General features: G+C 29.8%; 5 protein-coding genes and 1 long non-coding RNA gene across 9 annotated transcripts; 4 read left to right on the top strand and 2 right to left on the bottom strand.

Moving 5' to 3' along the window:
* Nucleotides 1–283: 283 nt before the first annotated feature.
* On the top strand, nucleotides 284–3804 carry LOC105252472. Its single transcript, XM_011259891.3, has 5 exons — nucleotides 284–428; nucleotides 1036–1255; nucleotides 1324–1411; nucleotides 1672–1902; nucleotides 2270–3804. Exons 2-5 carry the CDS (start codon nucleotides 1041–1043, stop codon nucleotides 2381–2383), a joined length of 648 nt encoding a protein of 215 aa, XP_011258193.1. The 5' UTR covers nucleotides 284–428; nucleotides 1036–1040; the 3' UTR covers nucleotides 2384–3804.
* Nucleotides 3805–4466: 662 nt separating this feature from the next.
* On the top strand, nucleotides 4467–6019 carry LOC112639990 (tctex1 domain-containing protein 3-like). Its single transcript, XM_025415618.1, has 3 exons — nucleotides 4467–4514; nucleotides 4869–5062; nucleotides 5835–6019. The coding sequence occupies exons 1-3, from the start codon at nucleotides 4467–4469 to the stop codon at nucleotides 5998–6000; spliced, it is 408 nt and encodes a 135-aa protein (XP_025271403.1). The 3' UTR covers nucleotides 6001–6019.
* Nucleotides 6020–6929: 910 nt separating this feature from the next.
* On the top strand, nucleotides 6930–15361 carry LOC105252391 (multiple inositol polyphosphate phosphatase 1). The gene is made up of 9 exons (XM_011259774.3): nucleotides 6930–7177; nucleotides 11736–11938; nucleotides 12267–12398; nucleotides 12614–12807; nucleotides 13071–13181; nucleotides 13350–13503; nucleotides 13712–13922; nucleotides 14164–14373; nucleotides 14919–15361. Exons 2-9 carry the CDS (start codon nucleotides 11758–11760, stop codon nucleotides 15166–15168), a joined length of 1443 nt encoding a protein of 480 aa, XP_011258076.1. The 5' UTR covers nucleotides 6930–7177; nucleotides 11736–11757; the 3' UTR covers nucleotides 15169–15361.
* LOC112639989 lies at nucleotides 8384–11904 on the bottom strand. 2 transcript variants are annotated; one of them, XR_003123791.1, is made up of 3 exons: nucleotides 11723–11904; nucleotides 10310–10517; nucleotides 8384–8604 (listed from the first exon to the last, which is right to left on the bottom strand). It is a non-coding gene; the product is annotated as an uncharacterized LOC112639989 (long non-coding RNA). The 2 variants fall into 2 exon arrangements; XR_003123792.1 differs by lacking the exon at nucleotides 8384–8604 and adding an exon at nucleotides 9673–10187.
* Nucleotides 15362–16692: 1331 nt separating the features above from the next.
* LOC105252164 (ADP-ribosylation factor GTPase-activating protein 1) lies at nucleotides 16693–19883 on the top strand. 2 transcript variants are annotated; one of them, XM_011259474.3, is made up of 9 exons: nucleotides 16693–16849; nucleotides 17187–17274; nucleotides 17578–17859; nucleotides 17972–18180; nucleotides 18382–18496; nucleotides 18565–18654; nucleotides 19055–19114; nucleotides 19264–19457; nucleotides 19593–19883. In XM_011259474.3, exons 2-9 carry the CDS (start codon nucleotides 17215–17217, stop codon nucleotides 19807–19809), a joined length of 1227 nt encoding a protein of 408 aa, XP_011257776.1. In that variant the 5' UTR covers nucleotides 16693–16849; nucleotides 17187–17214; the 3' UTR covers nucleotides 19810–19883. The 2 variants fall into 2 exon arrangements, with proteins under 2 accessions (XP_011257776.1, XP_011257854.1); XM_011259552.3 differs by having other exon boundaries at nucleotides 16717–16835.
* LOC105252306 lies at nucleotides 17588–21522 on the bottom strand. Of its 2 annotated transcripts, XR_003123793.1 has the most exons (4): nucleotides 20977–21522; nucleotides 20558–20760; nucleotides 20041–20192; nucleotides 17588–18047 (listed from the first exon to the last, which is right to left on the bottom strand). XR_003123793.1 is itself a non-coding variant. In XM_020028000.2 (3 exons), exons 1-3 carry the CDS (start codon nucleotides 21324–21326, stop codon nucleotides 20152–20154), a joined length of 594 nt encoding a protein of 197 aa, XP_019883559.1. In that variant the 5' UTR covers nucleotides 21327–21522; the 3' UTR covers nucleotides 19731–20151. The 2 variants fall into 2 exon arrangements, 1 of the variants encoding a protein (XP_019883559.1); XM_020028000.2 differs by lacking the exon at nucleotides 17588–18047 and having other exon boundaries at nucleotides 19731–20192.
* Between the last annotated feature and the right edge of the window lie 329 nt (nucleotides 21523–21851).

The following is a 21851-nucleotide window of genomic DNA, read 5'->3' as shown; positions in this document are numbered from 1 at the left end:
CTCTTTTTTATAGAAAAAAAAATTATTTTTTATCGAACTGTATATAATTATAACACTATGCAGGCTCCGTTTTCGAGATCATTCCAAAACGGGTAAAGTATCGTATCGATAGAAATTTTCTCTGCACAAGAGACAACACGAGATCTTTTTTCTTTTACAGAGCATATAAAAATCTCAAGAAAAATTTTTGTACTCTCGATGAAAATACGCGACTGCGGTCCCCCTATGTAGAGAGGTTCGAATCGGTCGTCGAGGGTGATCAATAAGTGGAGGAGGAGACTGTTTTGTCCGCCAACGACGGCGACGCAACGTAAAACGCTCTGCGTGGCAGTGTCGTTTCGCGAAACACGATCGTGAATCATGTTTCGGTAATTCCTGCTGTTCCCCGACGTGCCACGGTTTCTTCCTTCGTCCGTCGAAAGGGACAAGTAAGTGCACAGCGAGTATACTCCAAATTTGCATTTACATAAGGCGGAACTCGCAGATCTCCGAGGAAATTGAAAAAATGTATTTGGATTCTCGAATTCTCGGTGCTGGCTCTTCCTCGGATTCTCGAATTTTGGAACATCGAATATCAAATACTGCGACTTTATCCTGATTTTTTTCGGCATTAATATCTTTGTTTACTTGTGTCTGTAAAAAAATATAAAATATTTAAATATATCTTTCAGTTCTCATAATTGCATTTCATATTATTTGAACATTAAAAAAAATTGCCAATTGTTACAAAAATTATCATTTAAATCTCTCAACTCGTTTATTTCAAGCGGATTTTACGTTAATTCTTAGCAAATACTTTTGTTATGAATAAGTCATCTACAATATTTCGGTGAATAATCATCGATATCTTCCTGAAATATGATTTTTAGCGAGATAAAGATCGATTTTTTCATACAATAAATATATATTTCAGCATTTAATAAATTAATAAATATATATATTAATAAATTAATATAAATATATATATTTCAGCGTTTAATAAATTAATAAAATCTTCTTCATGCTTGCATACATTTAAGAACAATTTTTTTTCAGCAACAATGGTATCGCTGGAGGACAGTTGGAAAGAGGCTACGGAAGGTCTGGACGCTGCGGTTTGCGATGCTTGGTTCACGCGTCTGCAAGAGATCTATTCAGAAGAGAAACGTACGTACCACAATCTGGACTCGCTCAGGGAGAAGTTGAACCATTACTATGAAATCAAAGGAAATCTAAAAAATCCACGTGCCGTCCTGCTTGCCATATTCTTTCAAAAGTGAGTGTGTGATACATTTTTATTATTAAATTATTACTTTTATATCCTTACTGAAAATTCTGTTGTAGTTTTGAATACGATCCCAAAGCTCTAGATGGTGAAGACAAAAATCTCGAACACTTCAATACTTTTGCCGATGAAGCCGAAATTCCGTTGGTTGGTATATTTCATCGATTTTAGATCAAATATCCAAGTATATTAACATACAAATGCGATAAGTATATATATAGTTTGCGTTACAAGATATAATAGATTAAATCAAAAAGAAATTTATATTGTAAATATACAAAATAATTTCATATTTATTAAAAAAAATTTTAGAATTTCAGAATTGAATGCGAAAAGCGATAAAAAATAAATATCTACCTTGTATTGATATAAATACAATATGAAGTAATTTATAATCCTTTCAAAAGGACGCGGAGCTCAGAGAAGAAACATGCGCCTTGCTTAAAGTGGCAGCGACTCATAGCACCGAGGCGCATAAAGTAGGGGGTGCATTCGGTGGTGAGGATGCTCATTACTTTCTGGACCTGGACATGGCGATACTCGGCTCCTCTCCGGATAGTTACGCTGAATACAGGGAACGAATACGCGGAGAATATTCCTTTCTCAGCGAACCCATGTACACGGCACTGCGACTGAAGGTAATTGCTCTACACAATCGAAAAGTACAGCTTATTAAGAGTTTGCGAGAATTCCAATCGCAGAAAAATTGTCGCAAGATGAATCTTGACCGCAATCGAAATATTGAAATATAATATGAATATAATATAATATAAATATACTATAATAATGAGATAGAATTCAAGATTTTCGCCTGCATATTTATAGCGTTACAAATCCATATAATTTCGAAAATCTACGTAAGCTCTTGATATAAAAAAATGTTCTTGCACAATAGAGAATATCTATAAAATTAGAAAGAAAATTTACCTATTATAAATTATCTTAAGAAGAGAGATTGATTTAATGCGATCGTATTCTTCGTATGAACATTCCTATGTTCGTTAGGTGTTGCAGAATTTCCTGCAGATCCCGAACATCTTCGCCACCATGGAGTTTCGCGACAAGCTGGAGGAACAGGCGCGCCAGAACATTCAGGCGGAAGTGGAATTGCTGTCTTAGAATTCTTCGTCGTTTCATTTTCCGAGGGTTCAAACCGAGGACGATTCACGCAGAAAATCAGGAACTCTCTCGCCGGGACTCGCTGTCGAACAAATAATGATGCAAATGATTTCAATGCCTACCTCACAGAGAGAAATACTTTAACGCAGGTTTCGCAAACATGTAGGGCAAACATTGAATAAGAGTCTCTTATGATCAAGAGAAGAATATTAAAACTGTTATTATTTTCTTTGGATTCGTCATTAAATTAAATGTTTAATGCGTTGTTTCATAGTTTTTCTTTTCTTATAAAAATATAAAAATGACAAGTTAAATTTAAATTTAAATTCAATTAAACTTTCTTATAAATCATTTTTTCTTATAAATTTAAGCGAGGCTTTTTATCGCACAATTTTACTAATTGTTTATTTAAGAGTCTTCTTCTTGATTAAAAAGTGCTTGTAATTATTTATATAATGTCGATGTATTATTAAATAGCTAAACGCGGAAGATATTAGTCTAATTTAATCGTAAGTAAAGTAATTATTTTTTTACTAGTAATGATTTTAATTTAATAATTGTTTAATAGGTCGATGAAATTATTTTGCCATTGACGTTAGATAATGAAAAATGAAATTTTGCAAATATAACGACAGTTTGTCGTGATATTAAGATACATTAGGATTTGTAAGTGGAATTGACGTGTCGATTAATGTGTAATATGAATATATGTATATTTTAGAGAGCGTATTTTTCGCGCTACTCTTTGTGCAGCAAAACTTTGCTACTTTCGATAAATATTTAACTTTACACAGTCATGCCCACAGAACTTTCGACTGACACATATTGTAAAGATCTTCATAATCCTTAAATAATTTTCAAAGCATGTTCTAGTCATTGCCTATGGTTTATTACAAAATAATTAACAAATAAAAGATTGAGTACTTTTTAGTAGAAAAATAAAAACTAATGAAAAATAATTATACAATTGTACGGTTTGACGGTGTAAAGATACAAATTTATCCCATTTTTGTCTTTGCATATTCCTCCTGAGGACTTCTTGAGAAAAAAAATTGTCAGAATTCTTCAGAAATCTCGAGAGATTTCAAAAGAATTCGAAAGCTCCTTGCAAAATGCATGCCTGTACATCATCAGAGATCTATCTCTAAAGCAAGCACTTACATTTTTTTATCTTTACTGATAATGCGTCGTCGAATTTTATGCAAGTTAAAATTAATTACTGCTAAACAAAATGTATTTTAAGGCTCGTATCAAAATGTTAACAAAAAGTTAACAGAATAAATGTTAACAGAAAGAGTGAGTTGTTAAATAATGATTAAGATGCAGCGTTTTTTTGAAAAGATCGAAAAGATCGGCGATGGAAATATTACAAACAATGTACAATGAAAATTAAAGAAGATTATTAAGTATATCTCACATTATATTCCTGTGTTAATACAATATTTGTATTCTTATATAGCTTCTCGGAAATTTCAACTCAAATTCTTTGATATAAGAAGAAAGAGGAAAAGAAAAGAAGAAACAGACATGAAGATTTTATAGCTCGTATACTTATCGAGGAAATATATGTATAAAGAATATATTTCTAGAGAATACGTTTCTCTAAAATAACTTTAAATTTTTCGAAACACTCTTAATATCAATTTCACGGGAATATGTTTATATATTTTTACTCGTATATTTCTTTTATATTCTTTCTATCTCTTTTATTTTTATACAAATATAGACATTTTATTATAAGCAAATAAATTAATATAAAAAAATAAATCACTTTTACTATATTTTAATGTAAAAAAATTTAGTATTCCGGAAATTGTAATAACTCGTTATTTTTTAAATAATAATGACGAATTGCGTGAAAAAATAGAGTAAAAAGTCTACCAATTCTGACGAACATTTATTTTCGAACATTATTATTTTCTATCGATCGCGGCGTTTCTAAGTGACTGATTGTCGTTTACCTTAGATACATGTACTCTTATAAAGGGATTAACTAAGTAGCTAGTTATTATTATTTCAAAAGAATATTTTTTCGAAATAGCAAAGATTTGTTCACTGATTTACTTTTAAAAATTGACAAATTATGCCGTCCCAACATGAGGCGAATGAGAAGACATATGACGATAATGAGGTAAGAATTTAATATACAAAGTGTTCTCTCAAATCATACTGTATTATCAAAATCCATATTAATATATATAATATCGCAACTTTTTTTAATTTTAATAATTAATTGTAATAATTAATATAATTTTAATAGTTTTTCTTCCCTTGAGATATAGCTAATTTTTTTAAAAATTAAAAAGTCATAATTGTGGTGGCATCTTACATATATGAATACAAGATTTAGAAAAAAAAAAAAAAATATATATATATAAGAAATATGACATATAAAGCGTAAACTATGTATACATAATAAGGAAGTGAAAAAGACTAAATAATAAATTAGAGAAATTTTTTTAGTAATGAGTGTAATTTATTGCAGGCGCCAAAATATCAGAATACTTACCGTATGGAGCCGCCGAATCCATTCAAGGTCGATCTAGTTGACAAGATCGTGAAAACAGTGATGAATAATCGTTTGGATGAGCTCACGTATGATGATACGGTGGTTGAAAAATTGTGCAGCGACATCGCATCGGAAATACGGCGACGCGTGAAAAAACTCAATTTCGACAGGTGTGTGCGGATACGGAAGCTGCATCCTCGAAGATTTACAGCTGATATTCTTGATGGGAAGGGATCTTCCTTTTCTCGACGAAAATCCTATTTACAAAAGATACGTATGAGCTTTTTTTATTTTTTTATTTCTTACTGACAAAATTAACTTGCAAGATAAATCGCACAAGAGATATATCTCGGAAATAAAAATGCACGTATATAAAAAAAGATGTAATTGACATAAATTTTATTTTGCAATATATATAATTATTTAATAAATTAATTCATTTAAATTCTAAATTGAGGAAAAATTGAAAACAATGTACGTTAAGAAATAATATATTGGAAACTCCTGAATGCATAATTTATGGAAAGATTTATAAAATTAACTTATTTCTTCTATAAAAAAATAAAATTTATCTTTAATTAATTTTCGTTATAAAATATGTTTTTTAATTTATTTTATTTTCTTTAAATTAATATCTTATATTTAAAGAATTTGATATTTCATACTAAAAAGTATACAATTTCTGAAATATTATTTTAAATATTTTAATTTTTTGAAACACAATATATTTCAATTTTATATTTCTCACTATGTATTTATATTGTTGAATTATTATGTTATTTAATTTAGTTTTAATTATTTTTTCACGAAATATATTCTTTAATTAATTTCAAGTTATTCTCTTTAAACTATATAATTTTGAAATATTTTTTGATATTTCTTAACACATCAATTTTATGAAATTCACTTTGTTTATATACTGTTATTCTTATTTCTCTTTAGACACAAAATTATCGTCACAGTTACGATAATCGAAAAGACCAGTCAGTCTATAGAAACGACTTTAGGTTTTCTATGGGATAGCGAAAAGGACAATTATTCTCTCTTCTCTCTCGAAGGTCGAACTTTCTACGCTCAATGTTGTGTCCTCGGTGTTTATTATGAATGATTATTATATTGCAAAATTAAATGTTTTTTTTCTACGAAGAATGATATAAAAATCAAAATGTTACTTCACATACACACACATAATCGCTATTTAATAGTAAGTTTTGCAATTAAATCGAGGAGCAACATATCTCGCATATTTTATGTTTTTGCGATCTTTAATGAATGATAATGACATCTTTAACTCTATGCTTGGTTTCGAATTGTCTTTCGCGAAAGTTTTTGTCAACTTAGATATAATTTGCTCGTTTCCGAATTAATAACACGCATTAATATACTAATCATCAGATGGAATAATATTAATTATAATTTAATTATATTATTATAATTAAATACTTTGTGCAATATAATACAATACAACAAAATATGCGACACATGTGTTAACGTTGGGAATTCCGCGCGATTATCGTGATTCGATGATTAGCGCGCGGGCGGTCGTAATTAGCATTGTTTTGCGAGTGATGTGTTAATGTCGTAAGAGAATAGTCGAGAGAAAGAGAGAGAGAAATAAAAGAGATCTAGTAATTCATCTGGCGACGATGGAACAATTATATCAAGGTGAGCAAAAAGTTTATGTATCTTATGTAATAAATTATTCCTGTTAGTAGTCTATTTATAGTAGTCTATTTTACCTACATAAGACTCTAAATAATAAAAAAATGACTCTAAATAAGAAGAAAATGACAAGTTACATTGATAATAACAATACCCGCGAATAAAAGACGGAATGCAGGATCAACTTTTCTCTGGAATCTACCACGTAACGTGACAAGAATCGAGCGCGATATATTGAGATAGAAACGCCCGTACGTCTCTAAACCAGGTCGCGCTAACTCGCGGATCGAAGAGATCGCGGTTGAGATGCAAGTTAGAGTTGCAGCAGGCGCTAGGTCTAGATATGGTCGGTTGTTCGGTAGGCAACCAGGCGCGACGACCTCGGGCGACAGTGCCACACGAACCGCCGCAGCGAACGGTGGCTTTGAACGCGAACCTCGCGATCGCGCGCGAAGGTGTACATTGTTTACATTCCTTACGTCGGAAGTGAAGCTTCTCTTTCACTCTTCCGTGACTCGATCTCTCGTGATTGACCGCGCCCTTTCAAGTTTCAAAAATCTTTGATCTCAATTTGCAGCATCTCGGATATAGTTCCTTGATCGTCGAGCGTTCCCACATTCTCCGTATGTATTCGATCATCTTCGATTTTATCTTTTATGTTTGCACTTTAACCTAAAAGAATAAATTTTATCTTTTATCTTTGCACTTTAATCTAAAAGAATAAATTTTAATTCAAATGAAGGAAGTTTATTATGATTAATAATTGTACGAAATAATTTATTTTCTAATTAAATAAACTAAAAAAACCTTAAAAGTAAATTTTAATTGAACTTCTAATTCAAATATAAAATTAAATCAAATGAATGTATTTAAATTAAAAATTTACGTATATTATTAATAATTTATTTAGGTTATTTTTTTAAATATTATATTTTTATTATAAAAATATTCTTTTATTTGAATTAAAAATTCATCTAAATAAGAATTATAAGTGTATGTTCATAATTTTCTATTATAAATATCTTTCATGAGAAATTAACATGAAAAACTTTATTGAAATAAATATTTTTTAAAGTTATTTTGTATTTTAAATGCGTTAATCATTTAATTACTGATATATTATTAGTATATTTTGATTATTAAATACTTGAATTGATAGATACTTCAGTTCTTATTGTTAGATTCACTTAATTTCAAATTTCACTCAATTTCATTAATTTCAAATTATTAATATCTTCTTAATTAAAATTGTTTCGATTTTGACAATTAGAACCTTACGAACGTGACTATAAAAATCTCATTAAAAAAATCTACAGAGATAATAAATTGTTAAACGCATCAATCTTTCAAATATTGATGGTAAGTTTATTTGAACAGTTGGACTTCAAAGTTCTTAGATACTCAGTTTCTCACGTTCTTAAAAAAATCCTTCAATTTTATCTCTAGAATGTTCTTAAATTTTTCATCGACAAGTGATCTCACAAAATTCTTGAATCTAATATTCTGAATCTAACGTTCCAAAATTTACAGATTTCTCAAGTTCTCGCCTTTTGAACGTTAGGATTCGCACTGAATCTACGTACGTACGTAGATGATTCCTAAGTCGGAAACGCTCGATTCGCGACCTTAACATGCGAAATTAACATATCGCTTCAACGCATGCGAGATGATGATCTAATTAGAAGCATAGCAAATGATATATCGCACGATAAATACATCGTGTTAATAATATATCGTGTTCACGTTCTCGTTTTCTCGTAAATTCCAGTTATATCCGACACGAAAGTGCGCAGCGTTCGCTTTCGATCGCGTAATTCGAGGATTGCAATCGCCGCTGATCTACTCCGATACATTGTCAGATTTCACTGAAAACGAACGAACTCGCGCTCGCGTAAAACACACGAATATAATTACGCTGCTCTCCTGCTCTAAGAATCATCCAGCGTGACCAGCGTCGTCGTCCTACTTTCATGAACAATTGTCGCGTGCCCCCGCCGTCTATCGCTTCGCCATTTATTGTCGGAATACGTGATCGGAAGTGTATTTTTTGCTGAAATGCATTTAGTTTAGTTCAAGAAACATCTGAAAAGAGAACAAGGCGATGAAAGATATTATTTTTAAATTCTACTAATGAATCTATAAGAGATTGATAAATTTAATAAAAAGTAAAAATTCAAAACAATTGACAAAAATAAACGAAATAAGATGTAAAGATGTTAAGAATTCGCAGATTTAGAAATATTGCAGTGAATATAATGAAAAGTTCAGGAAATGTCGAAGAAAACTTTGCTAGGAAATATTTAATTTAAGAATTATGTGATAGAAGAAGAATCTTTATATTTTAAAAAATATAAAGAAGTCAAGAATTTTAAAATTTGAAAATCCAAGATAAATCCAATTTAAGAATTCCAAAATAATAAACTTTAAAAATTTAAGTTTTAGAATTTAAAGTAATAAACCCAGAAAGAAATTAAAGAATCTAGAAATTGCAACAGATATGTATCTGAGAAACATGAAACTAGAAGAATCCTATATCAGGAATATCAGGATATATTAAATCATAAGATCAATCGCCGAAAATCATTAATTGATCATCAAATAACATCTTCCGATCAGGATTTCATTACTTCGAGTACTATTCTAATAAATATTTTTGTTCGTGAAACATAGTAATAATCACATTATTTATTTGAAAAAAATCTATATAAAATCTATATATCTAAGTATAAATATGTAATAAATAAATATGTAACAATTATATATATAATTAAAATATATATAATTATACACATGTGTATGGTTTCTTTCTCTCGTATAATCTCTGTCCTTATATAAGAAAAATAAGAAAAATTGAAAAATAGTTAAAAATATAATTTTAATGAGAAAAAATAGCTAACATATAATTATATATAAATTTATATAGACAAGCATTTTTTATTTCTTCAAATTTTAACTTTTTCTAAAAAAACAAGCCAAAAATTATATTTCTAACTATTTTTCAATTATTCTTCTTTTCATTTTTTCCTTTACAGATAGAGATTACAGAAAAGAAAGAAAATATAGGAAATGGACATTTATATATAATTATTTCTATTTATATTTACTTATATATAGACTTTTTTCCGGATAGTTGATAATCTTTACATATTCTTTCTCGCACAAGCATACGTCATCATACATGACAGCTATATATCTAACAGCGACGTACATTCCTTTATTGTATGCTGTCATTACCGTTTCGCTGCATCTGCGCAAATTTATCGCGAAGGATATTTAAGCGTATCTTTTCGATATTTTACGTAGAATCAATGTTAGATCATCATAATTTGAAGTCATCCACAAATCTCCCATAAAAAAGTTTTATTCGCGATCGTTTTTTGCTTCGATTTTCTCTTAGTCTTTTTCATAATTATTCCAATCTTCTTTCTTTCGTAATATCCTTTTCCTTTCTAAGAGTAATTATCTCGATTTCTTTTATAAATCACGATATCCTTCGTTCTTAAATAATTCCATCCCGATCAAAGTAATCGTTAAAGTGATTTTGAGATTTCACTCATTCTAACAATCTAACAATTAAGTTTTTTTTCAATCGATTGTACACTAACTTATTCGTGAATTCGGAGATTAGATATCCTGTTATTTAAAATTTTAAATTATATGAATTAAAAAATTAATAGAAAATTAATTAAAAAGAAATTCTATACAGAGCAAACGTGTTATTTGTACATTTTACCTTTACAATTTGTATATTTTACCTCTATTTCCATAATAATGATTTCCTCTGAGGCATCTCTATTATGTAAAAAACAAGAACTGAATATTTTCTTGTTTATCCGCTGAATATATGCGTATTAAATTATCCTCGAAATGACGCTTAAAGCGGGACGGGCGTGGATAATGGATTTCACATTGAAATGAAATTTGCAACGATGCTTAGAGACGATGGTGGCACTTGCGTGGTATCTGCGGACACAAGAAATTAAGCATAAGTAGGCTAAGCAGTAATAAAGTAGTAAAATCGTCAGCGCGAAAGAAGAAGGCTCTAATCGCGTTTCATTGTCAATTGAGTTATTCGTCACTGTTACGTGCGAGCTATTTTTGATTTTCCGCCGATTACAAAATCTCAAAGACAGCCGTATGTAGCGAGAACCCCTCAACCTTAAGAGTACACTGGAAACCGGTTTTCATCGGTTAGAATACCATTACGATGTACGACGTAATAATTCTACTCTCTCATTCACTTGGGGTCTATCCTTGGCCTTCGCGTTAACGATTTTTTTCATGAAAATCAAAACCCTGTGAAATTTTCCAATCCTTTCAAATCTCTTCTTGTTCGATCTTTGCATATCCTTCGAAATTTTTTCTAGGAATAAGTCCAGTCATTTTCCTTTTTAAATTACTTAATATTTGGATTTGAAAGAGATCATTTTTCGAAGTGCATAGATACTGCGAGTCAACTCTGAGAATCTGTCATCATCTTCTGACTAATACTTATCGGTTTATCTGCTCGCGGTAAAACTTGAGCAGCGAACGTGCGAACATTTCCGGTTATGCAATCGGCAGAGTCACGTTACGCTAGCTTCTTCACCAAAGTTGGTAATAAATTATATTCCGCGATATAGTCAACCTGCGGCAAAAAGTTTATTCCGCGGTTCACGGGATAAAAAAGGAAAAGCGTTTTTCTTCCGATATAAATCCATTCCGTTAAGATCACTGTCTAAACGCAAATATATTTTACGTAAACTTTCCATAAAAATTTATACCGTACAATTGCGCAAGTTTGTTGCAAAATATGTTGCAGAAATATGATGCGCAGTGCGTACTTTTCAAAAATTGCGAAAAAATTAATATCATTATTCAAATCCAGGATTGAAAAGAAACGAGTCTCTGGAACAATGAGTTTTAAAAATATTCATTTTAAAATAAGAAGATTGACATAATGAATGCAATAATATTTAAAAAAAATAGTGAAAATTGAAACATCTCATTACTTTTATAAAAGAACTTTTCACCAGTCAACCGTATTAAAATTGCACTTCGAGTCCCTGAATTTTATAATCAACGATCGCAATTACTTACAATGTTTTTTTTTATTATTGCATCATGTGCAAATTTTTTGCATGTTATTTATTCACGTTTGATGCAATCATTCTTATTATTAGTATTACCATATTGTTGCAGGAACGACAGTTTCCACTACATAATGTGCGCGTTGTTGTTAGTGCTAGTCACGTCGCTCTTGGCCTTTTCGAATGTCCATGTGTCCGTCGCGCGCGACGTCGACTTCTGTTTCGCGGATGAGGATGATCCGTATCTGTACATGGCCACAAAGACTGCATATCATTTCGTTCACGGTGGCAAGACCCGGTTTCAAATAGTACCGAGTGAGTATTGGAAATTGATTGATCCGTGTCTTGCCTTGATTTTATTCCAGATTTTTCGATGCAACAACTGGATGTCCATAGGTTTTGCATCTGCAAAAGTTTGATGAAAGTAAATTTTAAAAAATTTAATTTTCGAATCAAATTTTATAAACATCAAATCTCCTATCTTATTTGTGATAATTTTGGTAATAACGTCTCCATCTTATTCTACTTTTATTTCGATAAAGAATGATTATTCCTACATTTTGGATTGTACTTTTAAAAATAACAGAGTACAATTTCTAATATATATTATATAACAACAGCTACATATATAATTTAATTTTAGATTGTCGACCGGTGCAAATCTGGATGCTCGCAGCACACGGTACTCGCTGCCCGACCGTTGACGAGATCAACGAAATCGTCGCTTTAACCGATGTCAAAGAGCATATACTCAACAATCATGAAACGCGTGGTGGTAGGCATTTTCTTTAATGTAGAATCGACTTTTCTTTTCTTGTTCTTTTCGTTTCTTTTCTTGTTCTTATCATCTTTTTATGTAGATATTTCAGACAATTTTAGCGATGTTTTTTGCAAAAATTGTCGTAAATATCAATGATATTTTGCGTATCTAAAATGCTTACCATATGAATGTTTCCTCATTCATTTTCTGTCCTTTTCTCGCGCCATCAGAGGGTCACTTGTGCAATCGAGATCTGGAGAATCTGCGAAGATGGCAGCCGGACGATTATTTGTCCCCGCAGCGGGCGGAAGTTCTGACGCCACAAGGGGTGGAGGACATGAGGTTACTGGCGAGAAGGTTGCAGAGCAATTTTCCGGAACTATTATTGCCCGATGCCAGCAATATCACGCCTGCCAATTACAAGGTGTTTTTTTTCTGGAATGTCGCAATAAATATTTAATTATTAAATTAAATTATTTGGATATTCGTCAATAAATATTTCCTAGACAGAATATTTAAGTCAATAAATAATAATAAACCGATGAAACAATAAGAGATATTTTCTATATTCTTTATTTTATATTATTTTTTATATTTTTCAATTATAAAAAAATATAAAAAAGTTATATTTAAATTAATTAATTTACATTTAAATGTTTTTTTCTCAATTTTTAAATATTCTTTCAGTTCCGTGCTACTGAAGCGCGCGAAAGTATGGCATCTTTTATGGAGGGTCTATTCGGAAGCAGGGTAGCCGTGCTTTCCGAGGACAGTCCTCTTAATGATACTTTACTTATGGTAAATATTTATATTATAAGTTATTCTTTGCCTCTATTATAATCAAGATTTTTAACAAAATTAACAATTTCTTTAATAAACAAATTATAGAGTAGAAAAATTATTATTTCTTTAAGCCATAATATCGTTCTCTTTGCTTTTGTCTATCTGATTTCATTAATTTAACAGGCATATAAAACATGCGGAGTATGGAAAAACGATAAACAGCATGAACAATCGCTCGAAGATACGGAACGTAGGAAATTTGATGCTGGATCAGAATTTCAGAATCTTTTGAAGAATGTCAGCCGACGACTTGGTTTTCTAAACAATATCTCTACCGGTACGTCAATAATTCTATTATTACATCGATCATTTAATATAAGAAATAAAAATATAAAAAAATATAAAATTAAATTCTTGTATTAATAAAAAAATTAAATAATTAAACTTAATTCTTGTATTAATTCTTGTAATATAATCATTCTACGTAATTATATGGAAATTTTTTCGTCTATGAAAAGTTTATACATTCGTCAAATTATTTGTAGAAAGAATCGACGCAATGTACGACGCCTGTCGATACGAGAAAGCTTGGACCGTGACCAAACTTTCACCTTGGTGTGCCGTCTTTAGCAAAGAAGAGCTCCGCATTTTGGAGTATAGGGAGGATCTTGATTACTATTATAAAGCAGGCTACGGACGAAATATCAATGCTCGTCTAGGATGTCCTCTTCTGCGCAACATGATGCAACATTTCGGGTACCATTCAAAATTCGAATCTTCCATCATTGTTTTTCTCGCTCTTCAAATATAAATTTAGATATCTCTATTAAATTCTTCCAATTCTATTTTCTTATTACACTGAATTTTCTGAAAGTAGAAATCGATGAGGATTACTTACGCGAAGAATAACTTGACATAATTATACAATATTCTGTAAATTTCTGTATAGGAAAAAAAGGGAAAAATAAAAAATGAGAAATGTGTCTCTTTCTATTAGGAATATAGCGAGGGATCAAATGTCGGGCGAACCCACAGGCATCTTCTACTTTAGTGACATAATCAGTCTGCAAAATCTCCTAACTGCGATGGGCATAAACGAGGACTCGACGCAGTTGACCAATTACAATTACAAGGACATGGCTAGACGACAGTGGCGTACATCTATGATATCATCCTACGCCGCGAATCTCATCGCCGTATTTTACAAGTGAGAATATTTCTTTTATTTGTTACACATTTATTTTTCACGTTTTATTTTGTTTGAAAATTCTTTACTAAAAAATTATTATTATTATTTATTCCATTTCAATTATTTGAATGTGTGTATTTCTCTTTTATGATCAAGTTAATTTATTGCTGCTTCAAATTCAAGTACCTCTAATATTCGTATTAATATATGATATTTTATCCAATTCTTATAATTATACATTATAATTATACATTCAAGATTTTCAATTCTCTTAAATATAGATAGATTCTTGATTCTACTGCTTCATAAATTGTACTCTAATTTCTATATTTTTTAATTGTATTATTAAAAGTGCTACTTTGATTTAAGATATATCAGATCTCTTTCTTAATTTATTTTATAAAGTAATCAAATTTAAATAAAGCGGTCAATTAAATCAATTGACTTTGATAAAATAAATGAACAGCAGTTGACTTTAAATTTCTGTATGCAACGAAAATTTTTTTTATTCTAAATATATTAAAGGATCTTAATCTTTATGGAAAATCTATATTCTGTTGCAGATGTAATGACAGCAACGATCGCAATAAAGTAATGTTTTACCTGGCGGAAAAACCAGTGCGATACGATGGCTGCCAAGTTGGTCTCTGCGACTGGGAATTTTTGAAGAGGAAATTCGATAACTTGGTGTCCAGTTGTAAACACGATGTCTGTTCGGAACTAAATGGAGCATCTTCCAGCTTCCCAGATTCCATAGCTATCCTATTAGTATGCGTTGTTCTAGTCCGCCTTGGTTATAGTCGACAACTGTAAATAATTTATTGTTACATATTTCCTGTTTCAGTTAATTAGATTTTAAATTGTCAAATATTAATAAAAGAATAGTGTTTTTTCTTAGAAAAACCGCGTAAAAGATTAAGATATTAAATTGCATACACTTGCATAGAGCAATTAAATTCGTATCGATACATTTTTGCAGCTCTTTATAAGTATCAAATATATTAAATATATTATGATATATACAACAGTAATATATTTTATAATTCATATAATTTATATTATAATTGTAATTTATAGAAAATGTGTTTTTTTATATACACTTTATTCATATTCAAGAGAAAGAGAGAGAGAGAGAGAAAGAAAGTTAATTGTTATAATGATATATATATATATATATATATATATATATATATATATATAATACAATATTAATTATATAAGAAATTTTAATATAAAATATATTTATTATATCAAAATGGTTTATTTATACATTTTATTATATCAATTAATTACTTTTAATGCATATACATAAACAATTATAATTAACAACATATAGTAAACTATATAGTGTGATATATAAATTATATATATAGTGTGATATACTATAGTAATATATAGTTTAAATATTTATAGTCAGATATATAATATCAGGAAATTTATATAATGTATAGTTTAAATATAATACATATATAATCAGATATATAGTATCACGAAACTTTTTTTTCGAGAGTATCTACTCAAATCTTATAAAAAAAATAGAATAACTTTTATAAGAATCCTCCACTTGCATAACTTTTTAATATTTTAATAATATTTTATCGTTAAATAATTGAAATGTATATTCAGTACTTTGTTGAGATATTGAATATAAACAAAGATATTTAAGATATATTTTAAATATACGTAATTCATAATATTCTTGTAAATATTAAATATTTTAAAAATAAATATTTATATGTTGAATGATGATAATGATATTAATATAAAGTATATAACGCTTTTAAATCTTAATATCTTAATTAAATAGAAAATCACTTTTCGAAAAACATCGCATAAAATTATTTTGGTTAAAATCTTCAAATTCTGTACGAAATAGAAAAGTTTCTGTACAAATAAAAAAATTTATATATGAATTACAAAATTTGATTTAGAATTTGTATTCTTTTACTGAGAATTTTATTGAGATTGTTTATTAATTTCTAAAATAATTTAATAAGCTCTTTATGCGTATTTATTTGCGCAGAAATCATGCCGCGTATATTTGAAAAGCAACAATAAATAACCGTCAAATGTTGAATTTCGTTATCGAAAAAAATGTATCCAATTTTTTTCCTCTTTATGGTTAAAATGTAACATTATTATTACCAAAAAAAGAAAAGTAATTAAATGACAAGCAAGTGTAAATATGTGATATGTTTTTTACCTTGTAATTCTGCGAAAATCGCGAAAGAGAATTCGATATTTTGCGCAAATCTTTGTCCATTAGCCAGACGCCATTTCGACTGCACCTCAAAATCTCTTTCGATTCATCGAAATGCGAGAGACACGATGACCTCTTGCGGTTGACAGTTGCAAACTTCTTATGACGTCAATAAATGTCAAGCACGTTTCCAAGCACAAAAATCGTGTCCGACTTTCGTTGCAATATGTCTGTTCTGTAGAATCTACTTTTCCCATCCTTAAAGGGATCGTTCAATAATGTAATGATTTTGTGGTAAATATTTCCGTATGATCCCTGTCAAATAATTTCGAGAGCATTGAAATTTGAAGATTTATTTTTTTTCTTTTGCGAAATTCCTAAATAATTTTTCAAATTTTAAATCATACATTTTCTCATTTGGATTATTTTCTCTATTTTGCATATTTTAATTATTATTAGATCTTATTAATGATTGAAGTACCTGAACTTGATTTTCCATCTATTTGAAAATAATTTTTGTATATTTTTGATCAACTTTTATCTATATTGTATATTAAAGCCCTCGATTAAAAATACAAATTTAAGAAATTGTTACCACATTGATTGACATTATATTTGTTTCATATTTCAGAATCTTTCAACAATTGACTTATGTGACCATGGCTAGTCCACGGACCCGACGAATGCTGGGTGAATTGAAGTTGAAAGATGAGAACAATGTAAGTTTCAAAATAGAATAAAACCTGAATAATATGCTCCTTTTTCTATGAAGAAAAATTAGACAATTTGAAAAAATTAATTAGTTAATTATAGATATTTTCAATTAAACTTTAGCTTATTCCTATTTCCAATAAATGTAATTTTTATCTCAGTGTTTTATATATATATTAATATTCATATATATTAATATTGACCCATGTTTATTTTTAATACTTATTAAATACATAAATAATAAAATAAATAATTTATGATTGACCTTGTAATACATAACTGATTTATGGATTCGTATACATATTTTGCAGAAATGCTTTGAATGCAGCAGCCATAATCCACAATGGGTATCTGTGACATATGGAATCTGGATATGTTTGGAATGTTCGGGCAAACATCGTGGCTTAGGAGTACACTTGTCATTTGTCCGTTCTGTCTCTATGGATAAATGGAAAGATGTGGAACTAGCAAAAATGAAAGTCGGTGGTAACAGAAACGCTCGAGAATTTTTCGAAAGTCAACCTGACTGGGATGACTTTATGTCTATCTCACAGCGTTATAATACAAAAGCTGCAGCATTGTACAGAGACAAGGTGATAAAGTTTTTAAATATGATTAGATAATCATTGAATTAGTCGTCTATTCCATTCATTTTTCCACCATGTTGTTCATCTTTTAAGCATATATTTCTCTTCTGACACTTAGATCGCTACATTGGCACGAGGAGAATCTTGGAGCCCAACTAGTTCAACAGCAAAGGATTTTGAGCCTTCAACATTTACTGAAAATAAGCAAGAGCATTCATATCAGAATGATTTGTCTTGTTCTTATCAAAATATGAATTCCAACAGCCTAAAGACACAAACGGAATCTTTTTTTGCGAAAAGACAAAACGAAAACGCCAATCGTCCAGAGTAAGTTTATTCCTATTTTCTATATCTCATCAAGCATGCACATTCCTCTGTCTTTCTCTCTCTCACGAAATTTAAAATTTATTGATTGAACGAATAGACGAATGGCAATATAAAAAACAAGAGATTAAAAAATGAATTTGACAATTAGATACATTTTAATTATTAATTTAATGTGAAATTATTATTCAAACTTTTTCTCAGTAATATTCCACCAAGTCAAGGTGGCAAATATGGTGGCTTTGGTTATCAAATGGATCCACCGCCCAAAAGTTCGTCCCAGGAATTATTCGATACTGCAGTTTCTTCATTAGCGACTGTATGATCTTTAATGTTTATTAAAATTTAAAATGTAATTGAACAAACTATTATTTGTTAATTTTGCAGGGTTGGTCAATATTCTCTTCTTCAGCGTCGAAAATTGCGAGCAAAGCTACCGAAAATGCTATTAAGATCGGAGGACTCGCTACGCAAAAGGCAAGTGTTAAAAAATCAGAGAACATTTTTGAAAATCTAAATTAATTTAAAAATGCAAAATTTAGTAACATTGAATAATATTGGCAATTCTGTTTAATAATGTTTACTTCAAAAACATTATTTAAATAGAATTGAACAATATTGATTATAACTTACTATCGCACTCGTATTTATTCACGTATTACTTTTTTTTTTTTTATTATTATAAACCCATATGAACTTATTTGACATAAACGTGATATTAATCATTATTATTATTTTCATAGATTTATTTTTAATCATTTCCATCTTACATCAGACTTATTTAAATTTAAAATTTTTAAAAACTTTACACTTTTTTCTTTCATTTTTTCCTTCTCTTTCGTTTTTTTTCCTTTTTTTTTTTTTATTATTACATTAGGTTCGAGACGGTACATTGTTAGAAGACGTCGGGAGCCAGGTTAATCATTTGGTTACAAAGGTACAGATATTTTCATTTCCTTTATCTTTTGTTATCATCATTTGATTTTTGTATCAAAATTAAATTGTGATTTAATTAAGAAATTAATTATAAGAATTAAGTCTGTGAACAATTAAAAACTTAAGAGTTTAAGAGAAAATAATGTATAGGTAGGGGACATAACTAGACGAGGAGGATGGGGTGATATTGCCGGGACCAATTCAGCGGAGCAACAAAAACAGTATGATTCCACAAATCTGTATCAATATTCTTCTAACTGCCCTAATGCGTATCAGAATAGCGATTCGATGCAGTCAAATCGCTCGAATGAAAAATCATCTCTTGTGAGAAGCTCTAGTTCAAAGTAAATTACTTTCAAATCTCTACTTTTAAATAATAATATGAGGACATAGTTTCTCATTAATTAATAAATGGATAATAAATCCTTGCACATTAATACATTGAAATTTTGCAAAATTCATTGTTTATTTATTTTTAGGAGTAATATTTCTACTGGAGGTTTCTCCAATACATCAAATTGTGATTGGGATTGGAACAATGACACGAAGCAAGCAAATAAAACAGTAATATCGAAGAAACAGTCAAAAGCAGATAAAAAAGAAGAATCATTGATCAGTTTTGAAACAGACAATAAAGCACAACAAAATTGGAACTCTAAAGCAGAAGATGATGCCTGGGAAATACTAAACAATTAATTAGACAAATATAATCAATACGAATTAGAAAAAAATATTAATACGTATAAATATTGACAAATTAAAGAAAAGACGACATATATTTCTTATAAGGCAATCTACTTTCCTATTACTTTGACTACGTGAGATATAATCCATTTTTGTTTAATAATTTTGAAATATGATAAGTCATGATTCAGTAAAATGAACATAATGTCAATAACCTTTCGAGATAAAACAAATAATAATTACCTATTTCTTGGGTCTTACAGTCCTTTTTGGAATATTAAATCTTCAGAGTTAAAAAATCTTAGAATAAAAGAACTTTAAAATTATAGCCGAAAATTGAAATCACTTATACTTTTAGGATGAGCAGTTTTTTGCTGCTTTTTTCTTCAGTATTTCTGAAATAATCGATAAAAATTAATTTTTAACAGTTTCTCTTAGTCTAAGATTAATCCTTAGATACTCAAGTTTTAGAATTAGAACTAACAAACACACATTTGAAGTCTCTTGAAAGACCTTTGCATTATTAATTGTATTACATATTGTATTGTAGACAATATGTTATGATGTTATAATTATAATATGAATATAATAAAGTTTTATAAAGTATTTTATCTATTTTATATTCGATTATATGTAATTAATTGAGAAATGAATACAATGCTGTATAAAGGAAATAATTGTCAAAAAAAATTATAAAATTGTAATAAGAGAAAGGAAGGTATCTAAGGATTAATATAAGAGTCAAAACAAAAAAACTAACTTTTTCCTGAATATGTTCTCCTGACTTCAGATCTGCTGTAAATATGTATACTGCTTAAGTACTGAAGGAGCTCTGGCTGTATGCTTGGCCATACTTCATCTATTAAGCCTGATAATAGTTTGTATAAGATTTCTGCAGACTCATGCGATAAATATGGTACAATTTGATTTGTTGTCATCTTGTAAAGAAAGAGATATATTTCCCTGCAAAAAAATGTTCTATTGTTGAATGTTTAACAATTTTATGGATGTAAAAATTTAAATATATATTATAAGAATTTACAAGACATATAAATTATATTAAATAAATCACACATTATAAAAATGACATAACAGAGATTAAGAAAATATTAAAATATATAAAAAAAAATGTGCATACGAGAGGACAAATTTAAAATGATTTTCTTTTCTGTACCATACCTAAAATTGCACTTTTCATTTCTTTGCTCGCACAATGGACACAGCTCGTACAATCCAATAAGTAACAATGCCATAGGTATATTATACTCATCATTGTCAAATATGCTACTGTTTAACCATTCAATTACTGAAGGTTTCTTGTCAATAGCAATCTTTGCCTTTTCTAGTGCTGACTGTAATGCAGAATGACGCTCTTCCTCAGACATATTTGGCAGTATAGTGGAAGGAAGATTTGAATATCCATATTTGAAAATAGCATTCAATAACATAATCAGGTCCTCCTCTTTACTGAAGGAAAACTCGTTCGTATCCTTTGTTATAGGTTTGTTATGTTTGTGGCGAGTCTCCATTTTAACACTTGTGAATAATTTTTCATAAAATACTGAAAGTATACAGCGTAAAAACTTATACCGGGTATAAGGATCTTCTCATACATAGATATTTCAAGAAACAAACGAGTACTAAATAAATTATCAACAATAACAAGCAGAAAGAAACCTGAGAGCGGCCATGACGCGTATGACGTAGCAATCACGCGCTAACATGGCGACAGAACCAGTGCGCAGAAACAAATGCGCACTGGTTCGGCCGCCATGTTGGCGCGTGACTGCGACGTCACTGCTACGTCACTGCTACGTCATACGCGTCATACGTGACTCGGAGTCATACGCAGTTACACGGATCGTCGAACGTCCGCATTTTTCGCGTCTTTCAACCGTTTTTAAACGAATATCGCGAGTGAAAGAGCGTCGAAAGTGTCCAAGGATGATCGCGAGACTTTCATAATATGTCGGTGAAAGTGCGCGACAGCTATTTTTCACAGTTCAGTGATAGCGCGATCGCGAAGATGGAGCGAAGTCGCGTCGCGTTATTTG

Source organism: Camponotus floridanus, unplaced genomic scaffold (assembly GCF_003227725.1).
Source record: "Camponotus floridanus strain SB8 unplaced genomic scaffold, Cflo_v7.5 scaffold124, whole genome shotgun sequence".
Taxonomy (NCBI): Eukaryota; Metazoa; Arthropoda; class Insecta; order Hymenoptera; family Formicidae; genus Camponotus; species Camponotus floridanus.
This window is presented reverse-complemented; position numbering and strand designations above follow the sequence as displayed.

Bases quoted from the DNA above. Each gene is read 5' to 3' on its own strand.
- LOC105252472 (XM_011259891.3), top strand. From the start codon at position 1,041: ATGGTATCGCTGGAGGACAGTTGGAAAGAGGCTACGGAAGGTCTGGAC. The intron at 1,412-1,671 runs GTTGGTATATTT...TCCTTTCAAAAG, and splicing joins ATGAAGCCGAAATTCCGTTG to GACGCGGAGCTCAGAGAAGA. The intron at 1,903-2,269 runs GTAATTGCTCTA...TATGTTCGTTAG, and splicing joins ACACGGCACTGCGACTGAAG to GTGTTGCAGAATTTCCTGCA.
- LOC105252164 (XM_011259474.3), top strand. From the start codon at position 17,215: ATGGCTAGTCCACGGACCCGACGAATGCTGGGTGAATTGAAGTTGAAA. The intron at 18,181-18,381 runs GTAAGTTTATTC...ACTTTTTCTCAG, and splicing joins GAAAACGCCAATCGTCCAGA to TAATATTCCACCAAGTCAAG. The intron at 18,497-18,564 runs GTATGATCTTTA...TTAATTTTGCAG, and splicing joins CAGTTTCTTCATTAGCGACT to GGTTGGTCAATATTCTCTTC.
- LOC105252391 (XM_011259774.3), top strand. From the start codon at position 11,758: ATGTGCGCGTTGTTGTTAGTGCTAGTCACGTCGCTCTTGGCCTTTTCG. The intron at 11,939-12,266 runs GTGAGTATTGGA...ATTTAATTTTAG, and splicing joins CCGGTTTCAAATAGTACCGA to ATTGTCGACCGGTGCAAATC. The intron at 13,923-14,163 runs GTACCATTCAAA...TCTTTCTATTAG, and splicing joins AACATGATGCAACATTTCGG to GAATATAGCGAGGGATCAAA.
- LOC105252306 (XM_020028000.2), bottom strand. From the start codon at position 21,326: ATGGAGACTCGCCACAAACATAACAAACCTATAACAAAGGATACGAAC. The intron at 20,761-20,976 runs GTATGGTACAGA...ATTTTTTTGCAG, and splicing joins AATGAAAAGTGCAATTTTAG to GGAAATATATCTCTTTCTTT. The intron at 20,193-20,557 runs GTTAGTTTTTTT...CGATTATTTCAG, and splicing joins GAGAACATATTCAGGAAAAA to AAATACTGAAGAAAAAAGCA.
- LOC112639990 (XM_025415618.1), top strand. From the start codon at position 4,467: ATGCCGTCCCAACATGAGGCGAATGAGAAGACATATGACGATAATGAG. The intron at 4,515-4,868 runs GTAAGAATTTAA...AATTTATTGCAG, and splicing joins AGACATATGACGATAATGAG to GCGCCAAAATATCAGAATAC. The intron at 5,063-5,834 runs GTGTGTGCGGAT...ATTTCTCTTTAG, and splicing joins AAAAAACTCAATTTCGACAG to ACACAAAATTATCGTCACAG.